This window comes from Pteropus medius, unplaced genomic scaffold (genome assembly GCF_902729225.1).
Source record: "Pteropus medius unplaced genomic scaffold, Ma_sr-lr_union100, whole genome shotgun sequence".
NCBI classification, from domain to species: Eukaryota; Metazoa; Chordata; class Mammalia; order Chiroptera; family Pteropodidae; genus Pteropus; species Pteropus medius.
Genome location: NW_024353906.1, coordinates 925,379 through 948,680, shown reverse-complemented (window position 1 = coordinate 948,680; position 23,302 = coordinate 925,379). Strand labels below are relative to the sequence as shown.

The 23,302-nt window shown below is 43.6% G+C and overlaps 1 protein-coding gene and 1 pseudogene across 11 annotated transcripts in view; one reads left to right on the top strand and one right to left on the bottom strand.

Moving 5' to 3' along the window:
* PLEKHA7 (pleckstrin homology domain containing A7) overlaps nucleotides 1-23,302 on the bottom strand; it is a 191,821-nt gene that overhangs the window by 102,330 nt on the left and 66,189 nt on the right. The window contains exon 1 of one of the 11 annotated variants that reach the window (XM_039851507.1): nucleotides 20,003-20,203. The exons of 8 other annotated variants lie outside the window; for them this stretch is intronic. In XM_039851507.1, the coding sequence (XP_039707441.1) occupies nucleotides 20,003-20,085 (83 nt within the window). In that variant the 5' untranslated portion in view covers nucleotides 20,086-20,203. Of the gene's footprint in view, nucleotides 1-18,747; nucleotides 19,175-20,002; nucleotides 20,204-23,302 lie in introns of those variants that run through there. 2 more of the 11 variants (XM_039851513.1, XM_039851514.1) reach the window with 2 other exon arrangements.
* Nucleotides 22,927-23,045, top strand: LOC120593637 (uncharacterized; annotated as a pseudogene).

The following is a 23,302-nucleotide window of genomic DNA, read 5'->3' as shown; positions in this document are numbered from 1 at the left end:
AGGGCTTGTAAGTGGTAAAGAACCTTGCTCTCCAAGATTTCTCTTCTTACCATTCTTGACAGCTGTTTCAAGTCTGCTCTTAGCAGTCCCAGATGTCAGCAGGGGGATGAAGAGCCCAGGTGCTAGGGGTATGTGGAAAAGTGCTGGCAGGTTCACTGGGGTGAGCTGGGGGTGAAGGCAGGCACCTGGTAGACCTGCTCCTTCACCCTCACTCTCCACTCCCCCTTTTACCTGGAAGGCACCTGGACGTCACTTGCAGAGAAATACATGTGCACACAGTAAACAAGAAGGCCCCAGAGGCCAGAGCTTGCCACTTCCAGCACGAGAAATTCAGGTCATGCTCCAAGTTGCCAACTTAATGTGTAATGGGAAAAGAACTCTCCACATTTAAGCCTCTCACAGACTATAAATCCTCAGCTTTACTGATTGCCTGACAGCAAATTCTACCCTCAAACATACAGTTGGATCTCAATAAATTTAACTTCGCTGATCCATAAATCCTGTTAAAAAAACATACATATGGTCCAGACTGCCCCTTGCTTGGGTGGAAAGGAGGGGGCTACCATGAATTCCCATTCTGTGAAGGTCTTGTAACTTTCATGAGGTTTTTTACTGGATTACAAGTAGACCATGAAATGCTGGCATCAGCAATTATACTTGGATAAATAAAACAGAACAAATTACCTAAGGGCACAGACACCCACTACATTTCTTCTCTTTTTCGCATTCCATTTGACGTCACTATCCATCACCACCACTTCCCATCATCTTTTCCTTGTAGTGCACAAAACTGTACACGACATTGTGATCATTAACAATTTGGTGGTCCCTGGACAGACTCAAAGGGCAAGTAAGAAATGAGAGGGTGAAAGGCAGGAGGCTTCAAGGAGTAGCTAGATTTAGACGACAACTCGATTCAGAAACAAACACTTGTGAAACCTCTTTTTTTCCCAAAAAATCTTTTTCTTAGGACAGAAGTTCTCAAACTAGTTCAAGTGACATAACATGTAGAAATTATGATGTTCTTTTTGCATAACCCAATGAAACATGCACTTTATAATATAGTTTATTTTTGGTTCCTTACTTATAAAAAGTAATATACACTCCTTAGAGCAAAATCAAAAAACCTAGAAAAGTAGACAGAGGGGAAAAAAATCACCTCTAAGTCCACTAACCAGACAATCAACTGGGCACTAAATACATCATTTTGTACTAAATTAAATCTTTTTTTTTTTTCAGTCGATTCTAGTGAGGACAAACTATAAGTCACAAGCTGAAGAGGACTGTATGGGATTGATTTACTATTCCCTAAATTCCACCTTCAGCAATTCATTTATTTAGGTAAGCATTGCCCATCCAAGCCTTTCTTTCTTTCTTTTTCTTTTTTTGGTTTGGTAACTTTGAGACAATTCACATGTCAAACAATTCACCTATTTAAAGTTTACAATGCAATGGCTTTTAGTAGTAATAGTTAAGAATTGTGTGACCGTAACCGCAATCAACTTTAGAACATTTTCATCACCCTCAAAAGAAACCACTAATCTATCTCTAATGATTTCCCTATCCTGGACCTTTCATATAAATGAATTCACAAACTGTCATCTTCTGTGACTGGCTTCTTTCATTTAGCATGTTTTCAAGGTTCATCCTTGCAGCATGTATCAGTACTCCATTCTTTTCTATTGCCAAATAATATTCCATTGTACAAATACATCACATTTTATTTATCCACTCATCATTTGACAGACATTTGGGTTATTTCCATTTTGAGGATAGTGTTATGAATAACGCTGCTATTAACATTCATGTATGAGTTGTTATGTGGACATGTTTTCATTTCTCTTGGGTTTATACCTTGGAATGAAATTTGTGAGTCATGTTAACTATGTTTAACCTTCTGAGGACCTGCAAACTGGTTTCCTAAGTAGCTGCACATTCTCACCAGCAATGTATTAATGTTCCAGTTTCTCCATCCACATCCCTATCAGTACTTTTTAATTATCTTTCAGAATAAAGATATCCTAGTGTGTGTGAAGTGGTATCTCATTATTGTTTTGATTTGCATTTCCTTGATAGCTATTAAATGGCTAATGATGTTGAGCATCTTTTCATGTGTTTATTGGCCATTTGTGTATCTTCTTTTGCCCAGCTTTTCTTTTAAACTGCAGGTACCTCTGGACAGAGATAGTGCCTGAATTCAAATATTACTTATTAGATCAAGTATCTTGGGTAAGTCAGTTAACTTCTATTAGCTTCAGGTTTCTTATCTGTAACCAGAAATGCTATTACTAACTACCTAATAGAGGATTTAAGAATTGAGATGAGGCATATAAAGGTTTTAGTTCACAGCAGGGCACTCAGTAACAGGTCAGCAAGTCACAACTATTATGAATGACTTCATTATTAACACTTGACAATCTGTTAATTCTTTAAAACAGTGCTCCCCGTAAGGAGAGAGTCTAAGATCTGGGACAGAGGAGCAAGGGAGTTCGAAAAATGGAAGAAAAAAGGGGAGAAAACAAATAGTTACTAGTGGATCATTTTCAGAGTCTTGTTTTAGGAGTCACTGCCAAAGGCCAGCTGAGATCCTGCTCTTCCACCTTCCGATAATGATTAAGCACCTTGTTCACTGTATTAAATCCATTTTTTGTTTAGACTAGCTAGTTTCTCATTACTGCCATTGAACCCAGACTGAAACAGGAAGTCTTAGTCACAGCTGTTATCATTACAGCCTTGCACACTGTATGAAATATAACATTAGGTGATCAATAACTGAAGTAAATCAAGTAGAATGAGTAAACAAATGGATGGAATGAATAAAGAGACAAACGGAATGTGCTTGGGATATATGAGCTTAGCAAGGTGAATGAGGATCTCCTTCCAAGAGGATCCTGAAAAAGGCTGATAAACAGCACCTAAGACGCAACAGCCAAGCTTCACACTATCTACCCACAATCCATCACAATTGCACAGATGTCTACATTCGAACATTTTTCATTTCTTTGTTGTCAATGCTCAGGGATTATAGCTTCTGGAGAATGTTGCTTTCCTTTATTTGTTTCTTGAATTTGTGAGTGAGAAGGTGAAAGGCCTCCACTTATGCTTTTTGGCATTTAAACAGCTCACGGGGGAAAGAAAGCGGGGAGTCAATGGTTCCAAATTCAAAATAAAGACAGGCTATTCTAACAAGGTCCAAATTACAGAGCGCTCCAGGCACAAACAGAGACACTTTTTTTTTTTTTTCCCCCAGAGAAATTCTATTTTCCTATTCAATTCCAAAAGAGAGAGTCAAGCTGAGAAACCCGTTATACAAACAGATTTGCTTTCAGCAGCCACTCCGGGCAGCACACAGTCAGACAACAAATCACCTTTTTAGGCTTATGTCCTTGCCATGTTCCTTTCCTTCAGAGACTGGAAAAGTGTCACTGCTACTTGATTCAACATGGTTAAAGATAAAGCAAGGCTCTACACTCCTGCTGAACAAACTTATAAATTACTATCTTTCTCCAATGTCTTTCCTGGCTGAAATTGTAGAACCCTCTTAAAAACCTTGAAACTACTGGAATATGACAGGTTTGAATTTTGCGGTCCATTTTGGGGTCTCTCTTGACAGGCCTTTTTTTGCCTTAAAACATTGTTTATTCTTTCATGTTTTCATTGAAATCGTTTACAGAACACTCCTTCACTCATGTCCCCTCATTCACTAAGGAACTGCTGAGTACCTGCTGTGTACCCCCATCCATTGGGTATACAGTTCCTCTAAGCTCCAAACTGATTTTTTCAGGGTTGACACTGCTGTTGTGTTTCCTAAGTTGTTCATTATGGCATTATTTTAACATTAAAAAACTGAGGGAAACTCTAATTGTAATGTAACTAACCATAAGGGAATGGTTAAACATAATATAATGTCTCTTCTTGACAGAATATTGTACCACCATTAAAAACAAAAGTCAAAGAATCTAAACTTAATAAATGCTTGTTAAAACCAAGCAGGACCCACACTAATATAAAATATCATCTCAACTATGTTTATAAAATGCAAAGAATGAACACAGGATAAACAGAAGCCAAATGTTAATTCTAAAATTATGGACATCATCTCTTCTGTACACTTCTATGTATATTCTCTGAATGTTTCTGCTCATTGTAGAAATTTAAGAAAATAAAAGCATAATAAAAATAAAAACCCTTGTAACATGCCACCACTGTTACTGATTTGGCATTTTGCTGTCCATTATTTGTTAGGATAAATTTCATAAATATACTTTGGATATACTACTTGCAAAAATTTCTTAAATCTTTAAAATGGGGAAGAATAAGAAATGTTGTTTAGACTTATGAAGATAATGTAATGTTAACCGAGTCAAAATCATATGTACAACATAACTAAAAGCATATTCTGTAAAAAGATTTATTTTTCACTGCTTTATATCTTGTCAAATTTGTGCCATGTTATATCTGTTTCAAATAAATAAAAGTTATTATTCTCCCATCTCCCCCCAAAAATCCAGAAGAAATACATTAAGGTGAAATAAATGAGTATTTTCCCCTTCTCTATTATCCAATTTTTTTATGTAGTGTACTACCTTCAAGATGAAAAAAATAACTAACAATTCTATGCTTTCCTCAAGATCACCATAACCTAAAGTATCTACTGTATTAGCAATTTCCCTTTAAACAAAATTTCCTGAGCGTCCCAAGCAGCCTTCTTGCTGTAGAGCCTCAGGGAACAGCAGGATGGGCTCTCTGGAGACTATCTGCAGAGGGGGCGGGGGAGGCTGCAGGAACCCTCTAGGCCCCCACCAATGCCTGTGAGCACTTCCTCCAGAGAGGGTAGGGAAGTAGAAATGCCTCCACACACCCACGCACAATGTCATGAAGGTGCTGCATGGTGAAAGGCTGTGTGAGAAGGCCTTTGAAATGACTGGCAAGGGAAATGACTGCTTTTTTACCTCCTATATCCTATTCCCCAGGCTCCCACTCCACCTCCTCTGATATCAGGATGGTGATGGCTTAGGCACTAGTGATCATTATTCTCATGATCCTCTAACCTCAGAGTTTATAAACACTTTCAGTATAAAGTGTTTCACTTAACGCTCTCAGAAGAAAAAAAGTTGTGAGACAGAAATCGCCACTTTGTTATAGCCAAGGAAGATGAGACTCTAGAAGGTTAAGGGACATATCCAACCAAAATCCAGGCCTTATTCTCTAAAGGTCATGTATCCCTTGACAGGGGACCTTCTAGGTTCCTGAGTCAGAGACAGCTCTTTTCATTCAGGCTCTTGGCACAGCCTAAGATGAAATGTCCAGGGGCAGGTGGTGGCCTAGCAAGCTGGGCCACCCAGTCAGGACAGCCCCAGAAGTTCAAACTGGCCATCTGACAAACACCGGGTCCTTAGACCTTGGCTGGAGAGGAGGAGCAGGCTGGTGGGGTTTACAGTGAACATGCCTAGTTATGCTTTGTAAATTGGAGAGGTTTGAACCTCAGCTCCCCCTCCTCCTTCTCTGTGACCTTGAGTAACTTATTTAACCTGTTTCCCCATTTACGAAACAGAGATAGTTAGCGTAATCTCTGTGTAAAGTTTTTGGGTATATGAAATGAGATGTGTATTGAGGTAAACACTTCACATGCACTGGCATACAGTAAGCACTCAATAAAGACTAATAAGTATTAATAATGCTAGCAACTAATATTAGTAGGGATGATGATATAAGAGGAGCACATCATAGTGGGAGAAAGTATGCAGCTAAGGCATGGTATTAGAGGTTATATAAGAAACAAAAGCAGCTTCTTCAGTTTTTCAGTCTTTTTCCTCTTTAATTTGTTCACACAGAAACTGGAGCCATTTTATGTTCAGTGCCTTTTCACCTCAAGATGTCCTGCTGTAAGACTCAGTGAAAATCATGCCATGTACTTGTATGAATTCTGGTGAACTTACATCCATAAATTACTGAACAGAAAGATGATTTCACAAGACCTACGACATCTGAAGTAAAACAGAAGGCAGCCATGGAGTGGGGCCTGCCCTCCCCTCTGTTCCCTGTGCAGCATCCGAGGCAGCAGCCTGGACACGTGCGAATACTGCATTAAGAGCCTAAGCACTTGGAAAGCTTGAACCATAATCTCACTTCGCCACTGTGATACCTCGGACATGTTCCCTCTCTGGGCTCAGTTTCCTTGTCTGCAAAATAAAGTGCTGAACTAGCTGAGCTCTGCTATGCCAAAGAGCTCAGAGACCTTTAATCTCCAAGTTCATCGGCATACATCTTGCAGACTAATGCTGGCTTCAGCGTCTGCATTCAGACCTCACGCACCAACTACCATGCACCTCTCTGTGTGCTGGCAATGAGGGAAAGGAAGGTGGTACTGGTTTTGATTTTCATAAAATATCTGACAGCCCTTTGGAAACCTCACCATAAAAAGAAACTGGCTGTCACCAGTCACAGGTAATAAACTAATGACCAATCTTGCAGAGTCAATGACCCAAAAGAGGTATCACAATGGCCCCAAAGGAGGAGAAGATTAAATTTACAGCAAGAGAGGGGAAGATTAACTTTATGGGCAGAAAGACAACAAGGGTAATATACTTGGCCAAATACAAGTCTAGAATTGCTGTGTTGAGTTTTGCACTTTTGAATTTGAGAAAACCTCAAAAGTGGTAATTAGACCCGAATCTTATCATCGCCACTTAAAGAGATGAGTAATGTTTTTTAAAAACTTCCACATTCAAGGTGTCACTTATTTCTCATTCACAACAAACACCTCTTTCTATCATAATCAGATGAGGAAAGGGGTTCAAGATGGTTAAGAGATTTGCCCAAGATCCCACAGCTAATAAGTGCAGGGCTGGCAGGCAAATCAGGGACAGGAGTCCAAACTCAGGATCTTTCCAAGCTTTTATGCCTTTCCTCTGCAGGCCAAAACAGGAGAGAGGAGAGAGCTTATGTTCAGCATGACTTCATTTGTGTATGTAATCCAGCATAGTATCCAAGGCAGGAAGAAACCAGTTATACAAATTTTAAAAGCAAACTCCCCAAACAAAAATAAATGTCGTAGGATGCCATTTAGGAAAACATCCTTGACACGTGGCTCCTGTTGCCGAAGCAGTGGTTCTCAACCAGGGTGATTTTGCCCCCCAGGGGACATCTGCCAATACCTGAAGACATTTTTGGTTGTCACAAGTGGGGATGCTACTGGCATCCAGGGAGAAGAGATACTGCTAGATAGCTTATAATGCACAGGACAGCCCCTCCCTTCCAACAAAGAATGTGAAAAAGAGAGGATGAATTACACTCCATCTTAGCAAACTAGAGGAGCAGAAAGATAGGCTATGCTTTCAAAGAACAAAGCTCTCTACAAATATGAGGTTCGTTAACATTTGGACTTGGCTTTGGGTTCTTCCAGGTTTGGTTCCAGCTCTAATTCACTGTGTGATCCTGGGCAAGTCATTTAACCACTCTGTGTCATAGTTCACCTGTAAAACTAGAGGGTGACATTTTTTAACAGTGATTCTCAAATATTCCTCTACCTGATAATGGCCTGGGATTCTGGCTAAAATGCAAATTCCTAGGTTCCATTCCCAGAGAGTGCATTTTTAACAAGCACGCAAGGGGAATCTGTTATACATGGTTAGCAAACTGTAGTTTGAATGGCATGAGAAAACTTTACCCCACCATCACCAAAAAAAATAAAAAAATGTGTGTAGCTTTCTCTAAGCAGGATTTGAGTTTGAGGAACAGTGTCATCAGCACCTCAGGAGTTAATCTAGAGGCCTCCTCACCTGTGGGAAAACTACAGGGGGTTCTCTCGAGGGAGCTCCAACTTCTCGAAGGCGGAGAGCACAGAGCACGTGGGAGGTAGCCCAACTATGAGACAGAAGCTAAGGAGCAGCTGAAACCACAAAAGCAGCCCCTCCACCTGAGAGGCTACTCATGGAACAGAGCCCAACCACAAACTCCCCCGAAGAAGATAAGACACGTGGTAGGATTTAGGACATTGAGTCAAATGCATTAGCCAACAAAGAACACAACTATTCTTGAATCACTTAAGGGAAACCACTGGCAAACCCAAATAGTGAAGGAGCTCATTCACTCACGGCAATAATTTCATCCCTTATTAACTCCTCTGGAAAGAGGTGTCTACAACCTTCAAGAGGAAACTAGCAGAAGTGAGGCCTTAGGAATCCCAGCCTGCAAGGAATAACCAAAAGCCGTGAAGGCCCCTGCTACTTTAACCTGTCTTCTAGACCCGAACTGAAAGTCATCCTCTGCCACTTAATCATACTGTCCCCTACCCCATGTACCCTATGCTCCAAAAGATTGAGAAAAAAGTGAATCCAGGCTCTGCCTAATGCACCAATTTTAAGCAGAGTCATACCCTGTTTGTTCCTGTTATCTTTCGCCTTCACTAAAGTATACTCATCCTGTCCAGGTCGCCTGCTTAATCACCAGGCAGAATGACAGAGCAGAGCACACCCCGATAACAGAAAGGGGCGCCAGGTACATCCACAGGGACTTCCCATCAAGTCAACATCACACATGAAAGGCCTGACACAATCTTCTCATTTGTCATTTTGCCCTTTCTGCTTCCATTAAGGTATGGAGTAACCTTCTGCTGCAGGTATCACTGGCTTCTAACACACTGTCTCAGAAAGGGAAATTACTGATAGGACATGGCACACAGAACTTACTCTTTATTTGGGGAAAATCACAGAACATTAGAATCACCTGTGGAATGTTTTTAAACCAATGATGCCAGAGCCCAACCCAGACCAAATAAATCAGCGTCACTGGCATGAGTATTTTTTTAAAAGCTCCCCAAGGGATTTTTAAGTGTAGCTATGATGGCATCCACTCAGCTAAGGTCTTGCAGTAGGGATGTGGGGCTCCAACTTGCTAAGCCAAAAGTACTACTGACACCCATCCAGTCCCAAAATGAATATGGGGTAACAATAAAAAGAACCAGAAGAAAAAGCTTCACCTCTTCAAAAGGAGAAAAATAATGACATAGAAATTTTAAATGGGGGCTGAAGAGCAGAGAACTAGCTTTTTTTTTTTACCAAGTGCATAAAACCACTCGGTTTTGCCTCATAAATGCTTGTTTCATTTCAATCAAGTGTCAGCACCAGGCACTGAGGAAGGGAACAGCAATTACAAAACAAGGCATCTCATCTTAAGAGTGTAGACCTTCTGACAAGGTAAAATTGAGAGCATCCAATAGTTTCTATTAAAGCAAGATCTGCTGGTGCTGACATGGAAGGGATGGCAAAGAGTTGGAGGAGGTCAGCCAGGCTGAGTCCCAGGGATGCTTTGGGCTCTAGCCATGTTTAGATACTCCCACAGGTGCTGCAGGACTCAATTCTCAGTCTGTTTCCACTGTGACTCACTCCACCCCGCTGGCCTGTTACCAGCCAGCTCTAAAATGCCCAAATGAGGATTACAAGGGGCCTCTGGCTGTCCATAAAGTTGTGGCTATATTCATTTCCCTTCCAAACTAATATTCTTACTGCCCCATAATAAAGCTGTCCACTCCCAACTAAGGACTGGCTAAAAAAGGTGGCCAAGGCTGTTGGAGCAGAGGGCACAGCGGCTGCTTGATGCTAATGGTAGGAGGCCCAGGGTGGGACCTGGGACCCTCCATTCCCACACTGACAGCCGACTTTCCTATCACCAGAATGCCCTCAAATGCCCCTTCGTGCCTAGCCATCCTCCTTTACTGCACACTACCAGTTGGCCAATGTGCTTGGGACTGAAGCCCAATTAAGCCCTGCTCCAGCCACATTTCTTTTTTTCCTAGAGAATGAATCTGATAGACGCGCAGTGTCAATAGGAGAGTACTACTCTGAATGCTAATTGCCCTCACGAGTTCTGCAGCAGGCATGGGAGAGGCCGGGATGCTGGCCTCCACAGCGTGGGCACTCTCGGGTTCGTTTAGAAACCCTACCTGGTGTTATCGGCAGCAACCTGATGCAGGGACCGGCGTCCCAGTCGAGACAGCAGCAGCCAGAGACCCTCAAGTTTCCTCCAGGGTAACATAAGGCTGGTGGCCGAAGCCGTGGTGGTCAGGCAGTGGGAAGAGAGATGAGTGGGCTGCCTGCAGACAGTGCACAGCTCCACTCTGCTCCACTCCACTAAGGGGAATCAGCAGCAGGTGAGGATTTAAAATGCAGAAGATGAGATTTAGGTTAGATTCAAAGACAAACTTCCTGACAGAGAGAGCAGCACTGGAAAGGCTGACCCATTACTTAAATTTCACTGAAGAGCCACAAGAGGCCAATTGTTCTGTCCGTCAGGAAGCGAGTGAGCGGCCGGGAGGCAGCCTCTGTGCACAACAGTAGAAAGCAGGGACCCCACTCGGCTGGCCCACAAGCCCAACAAACCATAACTTTGCTTTTTAATGTACATAATGTAAATAGAACAGTCTGATAATCCCACAACTATGCAATTTTAAATGTCCGTAGTCTTAAACCAAAGAAATCTAGTTTTAGGAATCTAAGAATGGTTGAACAAAATAGTCAAATATTTGTATATGTATTTTAGGAGAAAATATGTATCTATGTATTTTAAAGGCAGCAATCTAAATGCCCAACTACTGAATGGGGAATTACTAAGTATGGCACATGTAGCAAATAAAAATGTTTTTAAAGAATATGTAATGATCTGAGAAATGCACATGACATGTTAAGCGAATAAAGCATATTAAACTGTGCATATGTGTATTTCAAAAAAAGAATGAAGTATAACAAAATGTTAGCAGTAATTATCTCTGGGTATGGAAGAAACTTTTTTGGGGGTGGGGAAGATTCTCCAAATATTCTAAAATAAGCACATTGACTTAATAATCAGAAAATGTAGACATTAAAAAGAGCAGTCTGTTCTCTGACGTACCTCAGCGCCACAAACTTATTTTATCTGCACAGCCATTATTCCCAGAAAGCAAAACTGTGACACTCAATCTTGTACTTGGCAAGACAAGCATATTCTTGCTTCCAAAATGGCTCGGCATACCCATTATAGCCACCTGAAAACCAACTCATCACTCCTTCCCACTGGGAAGCACAGGGCCTTCTCCCTCAAAGATTCATGGGCTCCCATTCTGTGGCCAAACCCTACCTGCACATCCACCTACGATGTTTCTAAGTGAGTCTGAAAGGCAAGTGAGAAAGGTGGAATCTCACAAAGAACTGGAATTCATTGGATTAACCCTGAGAAGTCTTGAACCACCAGATTTAGAGATAGTCACTATTTACTGAATATCCACCACATGCAAGGAACTGGGCAGGATGCTTTCACATACTCTGCAAAGTAGGAATCATTAGCCCGATTTTACATATGAAGAGGCTGAAGCTCCAGAACTCACCTCAACTTGCACAGACAGTAAGTGGCAGGGCTGGAACTAATGCTGCTTGCCTGACTCCAAGTCAGGAAAGGCTTCCTCCTCAGTCCCCTCTATCATTAGCATCTTTGCAGGGAACACAATGCAGATATTTCTTCCTTCCAGACTTACACCCCGACTCTTGGTACCCTAAAATAGCTAACTCTTTCTTGCCTACTTTCTGTTTCCACGTTACGCATGGATGCAAACACACTAGCCCCATGTGGTCACCTCAATGATTCCTTGTGGCCCAATTCCCAACCTATTCCCTGACCTTTAAGGATGACCTAGAATTAAGAGATGGGGCTCAGTAACAGAGCTCTCTCTGGAGGTTATCTGAAACTCTGGTGAGAAAGAATCCTATAGTTCACAGCAAAAACACATTCCTTCAGGATTTCCTTTATGCTCACAACATCTCTGAAGCAGCAGGCCTCTTATCCCCTTTTACAGATGGGAAACTAGGTTAGAGAGTGGGTTGACCTGTTCTAATAAGCAGCAGAACTAGTGTTAAATTCAGGTCACTGATTACTGGCCCAGTGATCTTTCTACCACAGAAGAGAATACTGAGAACTTTGGGATCCGAAGCCTACAGGTCTGGATTCAAATCTTAGCCCCACTACTTACAAGCTGTGTGGCTTTGGGTCCATTACTTCACCTAAGTCTCATTTTCCTCAATCACTACCTGACTGCTGTTGTGAGGATTAAATGGGACAACGTATGCAAAAGAGCTAGCAGCTTCCTGGGATGTTATGACTATTGCCACACAACCCTGAAGGAGTAGTAGCAACAAGACTTTTCCATCCTGTCTCCTCACTATGCAAGGTCTAAAAGGCTTTAGTCTGAAAACAGGACCAAGAGGGCCCACACTAACTTAGGTGGAACCAGCTTTCTGCCGTGCAAGGCCTGGCCAGTAGCATCCACCTAGTTTTCAAGTCTTACTGACATAACTTTGAACATGCTCTTCTCTCTGCCATAAAGGCTCTTCCTGACTCCCTTTTCTGTCTCCTAACACTTAAGTCTCCTTCAGGGGTACCTCTGAGGTCAGCTCATCCAGGAAGCCTTCCTTCATCTCCTCAGGCTGGATTAGGTCCCACAGATTCCTGTCCTTATAGCCCTGTTGGGAGGCTCACCACCGTTATCAAAGTTGACTCTGTACTTTCCTTTCCCCCACCAGACGGAGAGCTACTGAAGGCAGGGACTGTGCTATATTTGCTGTTTGATCTTCAGTACCCATCTGTACTGGTTTCCCACTGCTATTGTAACAAATTTCCAAATTTAGTAGCTTACACACACACACACACACACACACACACACACACACACACACACACACATCATCTTATAGTTCCGGAGGTCAGATGTCCAAAATCAGTTTCACTGGGCTAAAAATTGAAGTGTCAACAGTGCCGCTTTCCTTCTGGAAGCTCCAGGAGAGAATTCCTTGCCTTTTTCAGGCTCTAGAAGCTGTCCACATCCCTTGGCTCATGGCCTCGCATCACTCCAACCTCTGCCACTGTTATGATTCCTTCTCTTCACTCTGACACTCTTTTAAAGACCCCTCTGGTTATACTGGGTTTACCTAGATAATCCAGGATCATTCCCCCATCCCAGGATCCTTCACTTAATCACACCTACAAAGTCCCTTTTACTACATAAGGTAATATATTCACAGGTTCTGGGGATTGGAATATAGACATCTTCTGTGAAAGGGGTCATCATTCATCCTACTCCCTACCATAGCACTGTGTGCATAGCAGATGGGTAGTCTGCCTCAGGAAAGAGACCATGCTCCATGTGGTCCTAAACCAGAGAAACAATCTTTTCAGCTGATTTAGGAGAGATCAAAAGCCTAGACCACCTGAGCTTTAGCCAGAATCTCCCACAGGGGGCCCTCTTCTCTCCATAACCTGCAGCTCTGGGTTTCTTCCAGAAACCTCCATACCCCTACTCTAGGTAAATACTTACTAGTTGACTCTCTGAACTCTCCAATGGATAGATGAATCAACCTCAAAAATAATGTGGTAATTGACCTTTAGAAAGACTGACAGGCACAGTCCATATCTTCCTGGAGCTCACAATTCACATGGCATCATCACAATGTGAACAGAAGCCAAAAGGAAGCCAAGATAAGGGTTCTATCGCTTACCAGCATGGGTCAGTTTTGATAAATACCACATATTATAAACAGCACATTCTTTGAAATTCTATCAAAATCAAGCTTTAAATTAGCAGACTACAGTGGCAATCTAGCAACCCAACCACATTCATTTCCACATTCACTTGAGCCTGGCACCCTGAACAAGGTATTGGAACCCAAGAGGACAGGGGTGGGCTGGGTCCAGGGCTCACCCAACTTGTGGAATGTGGCAGGTGGCTAGGAGGAGCAATGGAAGATGCCCACGCCGGGATCTGAACCCTGACTCTCCAATCTCTCCTGTGTGACCATGGGCTTGTTAATCAACTCCTCCAAGCTTTCTCAATATACACATGATGAGTTCATTAACACTGAAGCACAGGTAAAATGCCTGCGTGGTATGTTTCAACTAAAGGCTGGCCCCATTCTTCCTGCCCTTGAAAGAATAAAGCTGGCAGGGCAAGTAAGTCCTGTCAAAGAGTGAAAATTGGTATATGTGAACCATTTCCCTAATGTTACCCACACGTCACCCACACAGTGCCTCCATGGTTTCTACCATGTCTCTGTCCAACCCATACTTCCATTTTTCCTTTAAATAGACCACAGACTTTAGCCACATCCTAAGCAATAACTGAATAAATAATGAATTTGATGTTCTTGCTGTATTTCTCTTCAAACACATGAAAAAATTTATATACTCTGTATAAAACTATTCAAATACAAAATATTCACCCCTATGTTAGCCTATATCCTTACACTTTGGGAAATTCTAGTTAAAAAAAAAAAACAAAAAAACTGCGTTCTGGTCATAGTTTAACTAAAATGATGGATGCCCAGGTCACTTCCCTTCTCTGAAACTTAGTTTCCCCCAAAGAAGAAAATAAAAAGGATGGTCAGGATGAACTTTCCATTTCCTCCCAGTTCTGACATCTCAGATTATCAAGTGGTCCAAATAAGCAAAAGAATCCGAGCAGGAAACTTTGTAAAAAGGTAATGGACACCACTCAAAATAATTAGAATTACTCATCCTAAAACCAGATAGAGGAAAAAGATAAGAGAGAATGGCAAAGAGGTAGATGCTGTACCTTACCTCATCTTGAAAGACTGACTTTGTCTTCTCTTTTATGGAGTTATAGCAGCAGTTTTTCATTGAGAGACCACTTGGCTTTGTCATGGGACAATCTGAATTTCAATTGCATGGCTGTTAATTTTATCACCTGAGGCAGCCATTTAATCTCTTAGATTCTACAGTTGTAAAATGGGTAACACCTCCTTCACAAGGTTTGGGGTTAATCGTTACTTGTCTAAAGCACCTGGAAAAGAGCTAGACACAACAACCCTTCACTACTACTATTATGCTGGACTAATTGGTTGAGTACACATCTGCCTCTCCCACTTAATTATAAACTCTCTAAAGGCAGGAATGACTTGCTCATCTTTTTCTCCCTCACTGTGCCTATGATAGTGTTTCACATAAAATAAAGAGCTTGACTGGAATTTGTAGGGAATCAAAGCTTACAGAAAGAATGCCGGCTCCAAGACAGGAAACTATATATGCTCAGAAATGTATGAAGAACAAGCAGATCTTCCTGACAACAATAAATGTTCCCTCTTCCTAAAAAAATAAGTCCTTAGAAGTCCACCAAAATATAAACAGTGATTTGTCTATGGCGCTTGAGCCATGATTCACCTCTTCTACCTTCCTCTGTGTTATTCTAAATTTTCCACAATGCGTACATAATAGGAAAAATTGTTAAAATTATTACATAGATAAATGAGACTGCTTGCCTCTGAGTCAGAAAGTCAGAGACCTGGGGTCCAGTCTCCACCATTACATACCTGGCTACCTGACCTTTGGCAAGTCACTCCAGTTTCCAATAAAATGACAGGAACAATACTCACTCTGACGACATCACCAGGCAGCTGTGGGAGCCAGGGTGCCCAGGTCCAGGTCATGAAAACCCTCTTTCTGCCAATAAGAGCTCTAGGATTCCTGATGCCTGGAGCCCCACCAGGGGCTTTTCATTTTTTATTCTAAACTCTACCTTTATTCCTTTGTGTCACATCTCATAAATATCATTCTTGTCATAAAAATAACCTACAAAGCTGCAGCCTTTTTCTTATCCTATAAAACATGCTTCAAAAGCCATGAGAATGGACTTAAGGCTGTGATCATAACTGTCTGTTAATGAGCCCTACTACCCGTGTTTAAAACACTACCAGCCAGGAGCCCTTATATTCACAGGGTGTTTGTTTCTTCTTTTCCTTTTTTCTTCTAACACATTTAAAACTTCAGACCTGAGCACTCACTGGCAGATTGGAGCAGAGGGAAAGAGGCAAAACAGGTAACCAGAACCATCAGAAAGAAAGATGGGACCTTGAAAATACCAAGCCTCATGGTTGGCTCTAAACCAACCCTGAAGATTTCCTTTGCCTGACGTCAAATCGAACTGACGACCTCTTTCTTAAAAGGCATCTTTAGGTGAGTGAGCACAAGATGGATGAATTCCCACACAAATGACACTTAAAAGTCAGCCAAGAAGGTGCTGTGTCTCTAAGCCCCATATGTGGGTACCAAAAGAACTGACCAGTAAGGACCTCTTTTACTCATTTATCAAACATATCCAGAATTAGCCTGAGATGTTCAATGGAAGAAAGGCGATATGCAAACATATTTGCTGAAAATTTAGTTTATGACTACTCTGAGAGACAGAGAGATCTTCCTTCAGATGCATGATTTCCACAAGAGGTCAGCTACCCAACAATAAGAATTATAATTCCTAACAGCTCAATTTCCACATCAATAAAATGTGGAAAATAATTAACTTCATCATGTGAGAATTAAATGAGATAATACATGAAAGCACTCAGAAGAGTGTCTGGTACGTAGTAAGCTATCAATATCTGCATGCTGCCTTACAATTTTGCATAAATTATCTCATTTGATCATAAGAACTATGTGAGGCAGGTTTTTTTTATTCTCACAAGACACTGGCTTGTCCAGAATCACTTAGCTTAAAAATGCTAGGAATCTGGTTGCTCTTAGCACTAACGTCCCATAATCCTGGCTAGACCAGAGACGGCTGCTTTAGCAGTAGTTTAAGCCTGCCTGCCACCTTTCCCGTTCAACCATGCAGCGTGCCTGCAGTCAGGGAGTCACAGATTCCCAAGGCCTCTTTGAATATAATGACCTGAGGCTGGAAAACAGGTTAGACAGGAGGTCAAAAGAAACTCTTTCAGGGCAGTTCTCATATCTGACCCTAGGAGTCCAGATATGGTCTCTGTGGTGGCACAATATGGCATTTCTGACATTCTCATTTTTCACATAACAAAACTCTCAACTGCTGCTCCAAGGATCCCATAGTTACCTTTAGGTAATAAAAAATAATAGCTGCCAATTAATGATCACTGTGTTAAATCCTTTACACACATCTCATATAACCCTTAGTTATGGGGGGTGGTGAAGAACGGCATCCTTATCCCTAACAGGCAGGGAAACTGAGACTTGGAGAGGCCCAGGCCCAAAGCTAGTAAACAGCAGAGACTGAGATTGAACCCAAACCTGCAGAGAAAGTGCCACACACCATTGACTTCAACCCCTCATTCTCATTCCCCTTGCTCATAGATACACATGCAACACAGACCTGGAATACTAGCCTCTTTTCTCCTCACCAGAGACAGTATAAACCCTAGGGAAGAATTTTGTGCTTTTGCAAACCAAGACTGCAAATGCTGTCAGGGTCTTTACTTTATGCTGTTGCCCCTCTTGATCCGGTGTGATTCAGGACAAACCTTTGAGAGCACTTCTCTCTTAGCCTGAGTACTTTCTCCTGCTGCCCATCCCAGGAACAGACTCCCTGCCACAGATGCTGCTGAGGACATAGTAACAGCCACCATCAATTCTAGCACCTCATTTAAGAGGGTAGGGAGAAGACAAGCCCAGGAGCTGGTGTACAGAAACAGGCTGCCCTTTTCCCTGGTGTCAGGGGCAGTCAGGCCCCAGAACAGAGGCCTCTGCTGAGGACTCATCACAGCCGGCTCAGCCCAGCACAGATATTAGGAACAGATCACATGAGGGAATCTCCAAACTAGCCCTGCTCCGTCCTCTGACCCTATAACCCGTAGTGATCCCAATCCTCTCCTTACCCCACAATCCCACAGCCTTTCTGAAAACCGCTTCGCTTTCTCCAAAATCTTTGATGACCTTGTATTCACTTAACAGTGCCCAAGGGACTCTACTACCACCTACCTTTTACAGAATCACCTTGAGTAATCTCCCCAGGAAGTGGTCAGGCCATTATCAATGTACATTCAGTCATGACCAGCAGGCTCCAAGGTAAGCAGACTTTAGAAAGCAACCTTGGGCAGGCTTCCCATAATAGAAAAAACATGTTCCTAATCAGGGCCATCTCCAAACCCTCCACTCACAGAATGTCAGCACATCAATAGAATAAGGCACTGCTGTAGAAGATGGTACTCTAAAAGCATTCATTTGGAGGAGGGGTGCCACTGAGTCCACATACAACAAACCCAGGTGGGAAGACAGATGTGGCATGGACTCCCCAGTAACTCAGGTGTCGGGGTCAGCAGCCTCTCTGAAGCCAAGATCTCCTTCACTCGTTTCCTCTCTGAAAGGCTAGGTGGGGTAAATGGGAACTATGTGTCCCTGGGCAGCCATCATAATAGTCCAACGCTGAAGACCAGAGCCAGGAGAAAGGTGAACCTAGCAAGCTAAATTCCTAAAGGGAGAGACATGGGCAACTACAGCAGGCTGTCTCTGGATAACAACCTCTCTGATCCAATGCACAGCCCACAGCAGAGCTAAAATCTCCCTCCCTGTACTTCTTGTCCCCATAAACCCACCCCTCTCTACATGGTCCTCATCCCATAATCTCATCCCCTTTTCCAAACTCCTCCCCGAGTGTAAACTTCCAAGATGTGCTCATCTTCTCATCACACTTACTCTACAAACCCATCAACCCTTCAGTTTGCAAGGCTGAGTACTCCATCCTAAACTGACAAAGAAAAGTTTCTCAGGTTTCTAAGGCACAATGCTGCCTAGAGGGCTGAGTATGACAACTCTCTCCTCCCGCAGAGGCCTGCCTCCAACCAGCCCCATCCAACCCACCTCCCCAAAACCAAGCCCAATCCAGACCTCCGTTTAAGCCTGAACCCTTCCATTTCCATTCAGTAGCCCCCCACACACACCCTGAAATACACCAGCACACAGGAAGCACACCTTGTGACACTACCAGTCTTAGAATTCACCTTCTTCCAGACAGCCGGGAGGAAAACAGAAACCTTCCGAGCAGGAGCTGCACTGCACCCTCAGCAATTCCCCATCTTCCTCTTGCTCTGAGGGCATGCGAGACAGGTCAGGTGACCATTTGGCAGGCCCTTTGGCCTCCTTCACAGTCTTAGAGACCAAAACCTTGAATATACACCCGAGGCCACTTGTTGAGCGGGAGCAGAGAGAGGCACTGGGGCTGGGACCAGGCAGCACTTTTCAGAACTCTTCGAACTGCCGGCTGAGGACCCAGGTCTCACACACCTGGCCTGAGAGCGTCATCAGGAAACTGCCCAGAGGCAGGGGATGGGAGTGAGGGTGGTTTGAAAAGGCAAGAGATAAGACAGGTTCCCCGACCCGCATGCCGGTCACGAGTTGGGGGTGAGGGGAGAGGGCGGAAGCAGGGTAACACCAGCATCCTTCTCAGAAAATGGGCTGCAATATCTTAATATCTTTAAACCTTGGTTGCCAACACCAAAAAAAAAAGGGGGAAGAAAAACCTGCAACCCACCAATGTCATTTCCAGATTCCCTCTCTCCAGCCTAGACACATTAATAATTAACTTGCCTACCGGAGAGCTCACGGCGTGGCCATAAAAGATGAGTAATGGCACGGAGCTCCGACCCCACGCCCGCAGGCTTCTGGGCTCGGGGCTGGGACGGGCGCCTGGAACAAAGCCTCCGCATTCTTCTGGGAAGGTGTGTCTGAAACCAGACCTGTCACCGGCGAGAAGCTGACCCCTTACCTCTCCCATAGCCGCCTCCCGCAAGAAGCGGAGGAGGGACGGGCGCCCCGGCGCGCGGGGCGGAACGGGTGGTGAGGTCGCCTCTGCCCACTCCCCCCACCACCCCCGACCGACCGGTGCCCCCAACCACAGCGATTTCGGGAAGCCGCGCTGTCTGCTGAGAGATAAACCTGTTACCATGAACGCAGGCTGTACTTAAGAGACCAAATTCTCAAAACAACAAGGCAGCTCCCTCGGCGCCCTTCCCGATGAGTAACCAAAGCCGGGTGCCGGCTCAATGGATTCTCTCGCTGAAACTCCAGCAGCGCGCTGCGGCTCCCACGCAGATGGCCGGCCAGGGGCAAACAGGCTCCTGAACGCCAGCGCCCAGGCACAAAAGCAGCCCCAAATGCAGCCCATGCACCCTGTGCCCCGCCGACCTGACAGCCCACGGCCCCCAAAAGTTACGTTGCGCGGACACACCTGCAGGGCCCCCGCGGTGGCCCCAGCCAGCTCCCAAGGGCAGCGGGGCACACGTCCCGGGGCGGGCATCGCCGCGGCTCCATGCTTCCACTCTGCGAACCCGGGCCGGCCTCCGGTCAGCAGCTCTGGGAGACAGAGTGCAATGGAGCCTCAGCGCGCCCGCGGCGCATCGCGCGCCCTCGTCGTCCTCGCCTGGACCCTCCCTAAGAGCCCACACCCACTTGACATCAGCGCGAATCAAAGCACGTGGCGCAGCGCCAGACGGCAGCCCCCGGCGGTCCAGAGCGCGCTTCAGGTGCCGCCGCTCCACCAGGACAGCGCTTCTGAGAGCCGCACATTCCTCTCTCTCCTTGCAGAGGATGCTGCAAACTGGAGTGGGTAGGAGGAGGGGAGGAAAACCGGCGGAGCGGGCAGGACCCGCCGCCTAACAGCGGCGCTGCTCTGGCGCCCAGCCAGCCACTAGCAGACCTTACAGCCGTTACTGCAAGTGCTCACTGACTGTGAAGACTAGGCTGCAGGTGACCCGAGTTGCTGTCCTCTCCCTGACAAGGAAAGCCCTGACCTTGAATTCTCTTCCCCAAAATGACTCAAAGAGGCTCTTCTCTATGAACCCCTACTAGATTGCCAGGGTTCATTCTGCCATGCCGAGAATGAATGCTTGATTGGATGCGGTTCCTAACCCCATCACCCAGGAGACCGCTGTGGGGCACCCAGGGTAGTGGACCATACCCTCTGGCTTGTCTCTATACTAGCAGCTTCAGCTGGGCCTCCTTTCTTTCTCTTTTCTCAATGCCCTTGGCAATAAGGGACAGCTCTCCTGGTTCTGCAGGCAATCAGAGACAGCACCACCCAGCAGCCCACACACACTTCTAATTCACTCATTAGCATCCATCCAAATAGTCAAACATTCAAGCATTTATTAAGGCTTCATATGTGCCAGAAGCAACAGAGGATAAACAACATTCCTACACTGGTAGAGTGTTTAGTCAGAGAGAGAGATATTAAGTACAAAGCAAGGGAATGAGATATTAAGTACAAAGCAAGGGGTATTAAAAGTAAGAGGTGCTATAAGAATGCACGTAGGGACCCTAAACTATCTTGGCAGTCAGGAAAGGCTTCTCTGAAGAAGCAACATTTGAGCTGCTGAAGCATGAAGAGAAGTTACCCAGGGGGAGGGAAAGTTCACACAAAGAAAGACCCTGATTATTAAAGTGTAAGCTCACTCCATTCACAGATGGAGATGATCAAGCAGAAGAGAACTGTCATGGCAATGACACCGGGCCTTTGTCCTGGAGGGGCATGGGGCAGCTTACAGGCCCTAAAAGAGAGCCTGGCCATCTGTCCAAACAGGCTTTAATATTTTTTATCTCATTTCCCCTGAGCCATGCTATTCCACCTCAATGAAAGAGCTCTGAACAGAGAGTAGGGAGACTTTACTTCTGGCTCCAAGTCCCTCATCAATTTGCCGTATATTTCTACAGAAATCTCACTCTCTGGTTTCAGTTTCTCGATCTAAAATACAGGGTTGGATTAGAACAGTGTTTCTCTGCTTAATTTTTAAAAATGCATACTCATTTTTGGATATACAAATGTCATTCCTATCCTGTAGCATCTATGACAAGCTATCAAATCATTTTCCAAATAAAATATTATAATATTGAATAAGCTTTTAACACTGTATATCCCCTTGAAGTATTAAGCGATATTCTGTCTTAAGATGTCTGAAGATAACTTGGAAGCAGGAGTAAAGAAATGGTCTCCAAGCTCACCCTTTTCCTGTTATCTGTCTCTGTCCCTCCCACATGAACCCCTAACCACCAGCACTTATCATCTCTAGCCTCGTTTCTTTTATTCTTTCCAGGATAAATTGGCCAGGCAATGAACAGAAGCCCTGGGTCATCCAAAAAAAAGAAAAAAAAAAAAGGCATGCTGTGGAAGAGTCTTTTGAATGACAATTTCCAGTGATACTGGGAAACAGACACTTTGAAGGAAGCATACAATGTTCCTGGGGACAATTTAACAATATGAATTTAAAAAGTCTTAAAAATGTTCATCTCCTTTGAACCTTTGATTCCACATGTTAAGAATTTACCCTCAATTATGGATAAACACAAAGAATGTTAATTTCACCAGTTTTTTTTTTAACAGCAAATAATTAGAAATAACCTAAATGCACAACAGGAGATTAGTTACAATGGAATATGTGCAGCTTTAAAAATGAGATATAGAATATTTTCTGTTGCATAAAATAAAGGTTATAAAACAAATAATCCCAATTGTGTGTGTGTGTGCGTGTGTGTGTGTGCGTGCGCACACGCGCGCATATGTGTTTGGGGGTGCGGTGGTAATAGGCAACTATCAAGGAGTTGCACTGTGTTCGTTTTTCTTACTGGTTAACTCAGCCTATCCCCTAGAGCAAAATGTGATGTCACTATGGCATGTCATCCTCACAAATAAATTAACGCATATTAAAGTTATAGAAACTTAATATTAAAACAGAATGGCGTAAACCTGACGATCAGGCAGGAACAAAGTTCAATTCTCCACCACCATCCACTCCCCATTAGGTATTTGATGGTGATCTCACAAGTAAAATGGTTTTCCCCCTAGACTTTTCATATAGATGTTTCAGTTTTTCTTTCCTTGAGTCTAATTCAATGTTTCCAAACTTTAGAGTGCATAAAAATTACTGTCCATGGTGGTTCGGGGTAATTTTGACTTTTAAATTTTTTTTCCCCTTACACTTTGAGCTTAGAACCTAATCAATGTATGAAAATTAAAAAAAAAAAAAAAAAAAATACCAGAAGGATATTTGCCAAAATGTTAACAATGTTGGATTTTTATTTCCTTCCTTGGGGTTATCTGTGTTTTCAAGTGCCTGACAATAAACATCTATTACCTTAGTAATCAAAAAACAAAATACTCTCTACAGCCATACCACCCTGAACAAGCCCGATCCCGTCTGATCTTGGAAGCTAAGCAGGGTCAGGCCTGGCTAGTACTTAGATGGGAGAACACCTAGGAAGACCAGGTGCTGTAGGCATAAAAATAAAAATTAAAAAATAAATAAATCAAAATAAAATACTGCTTTAAAATAAGTAGGTTAAAAACTCTCCAAAAAATAAAAAGAAACTGTCTTGACTTTAAAAAGGGGTGACTCTGACATGCCCTTCATATCCCTCCACTCTGCAAGCTCTGATACTGCTCCAGCTGGTGCCCCAACACCCAAAGACAGACTTGTACATTGTCACTAGGATACCACGCAGGAAGAACTGGTAAGAAAATTATTTTTACATTTAC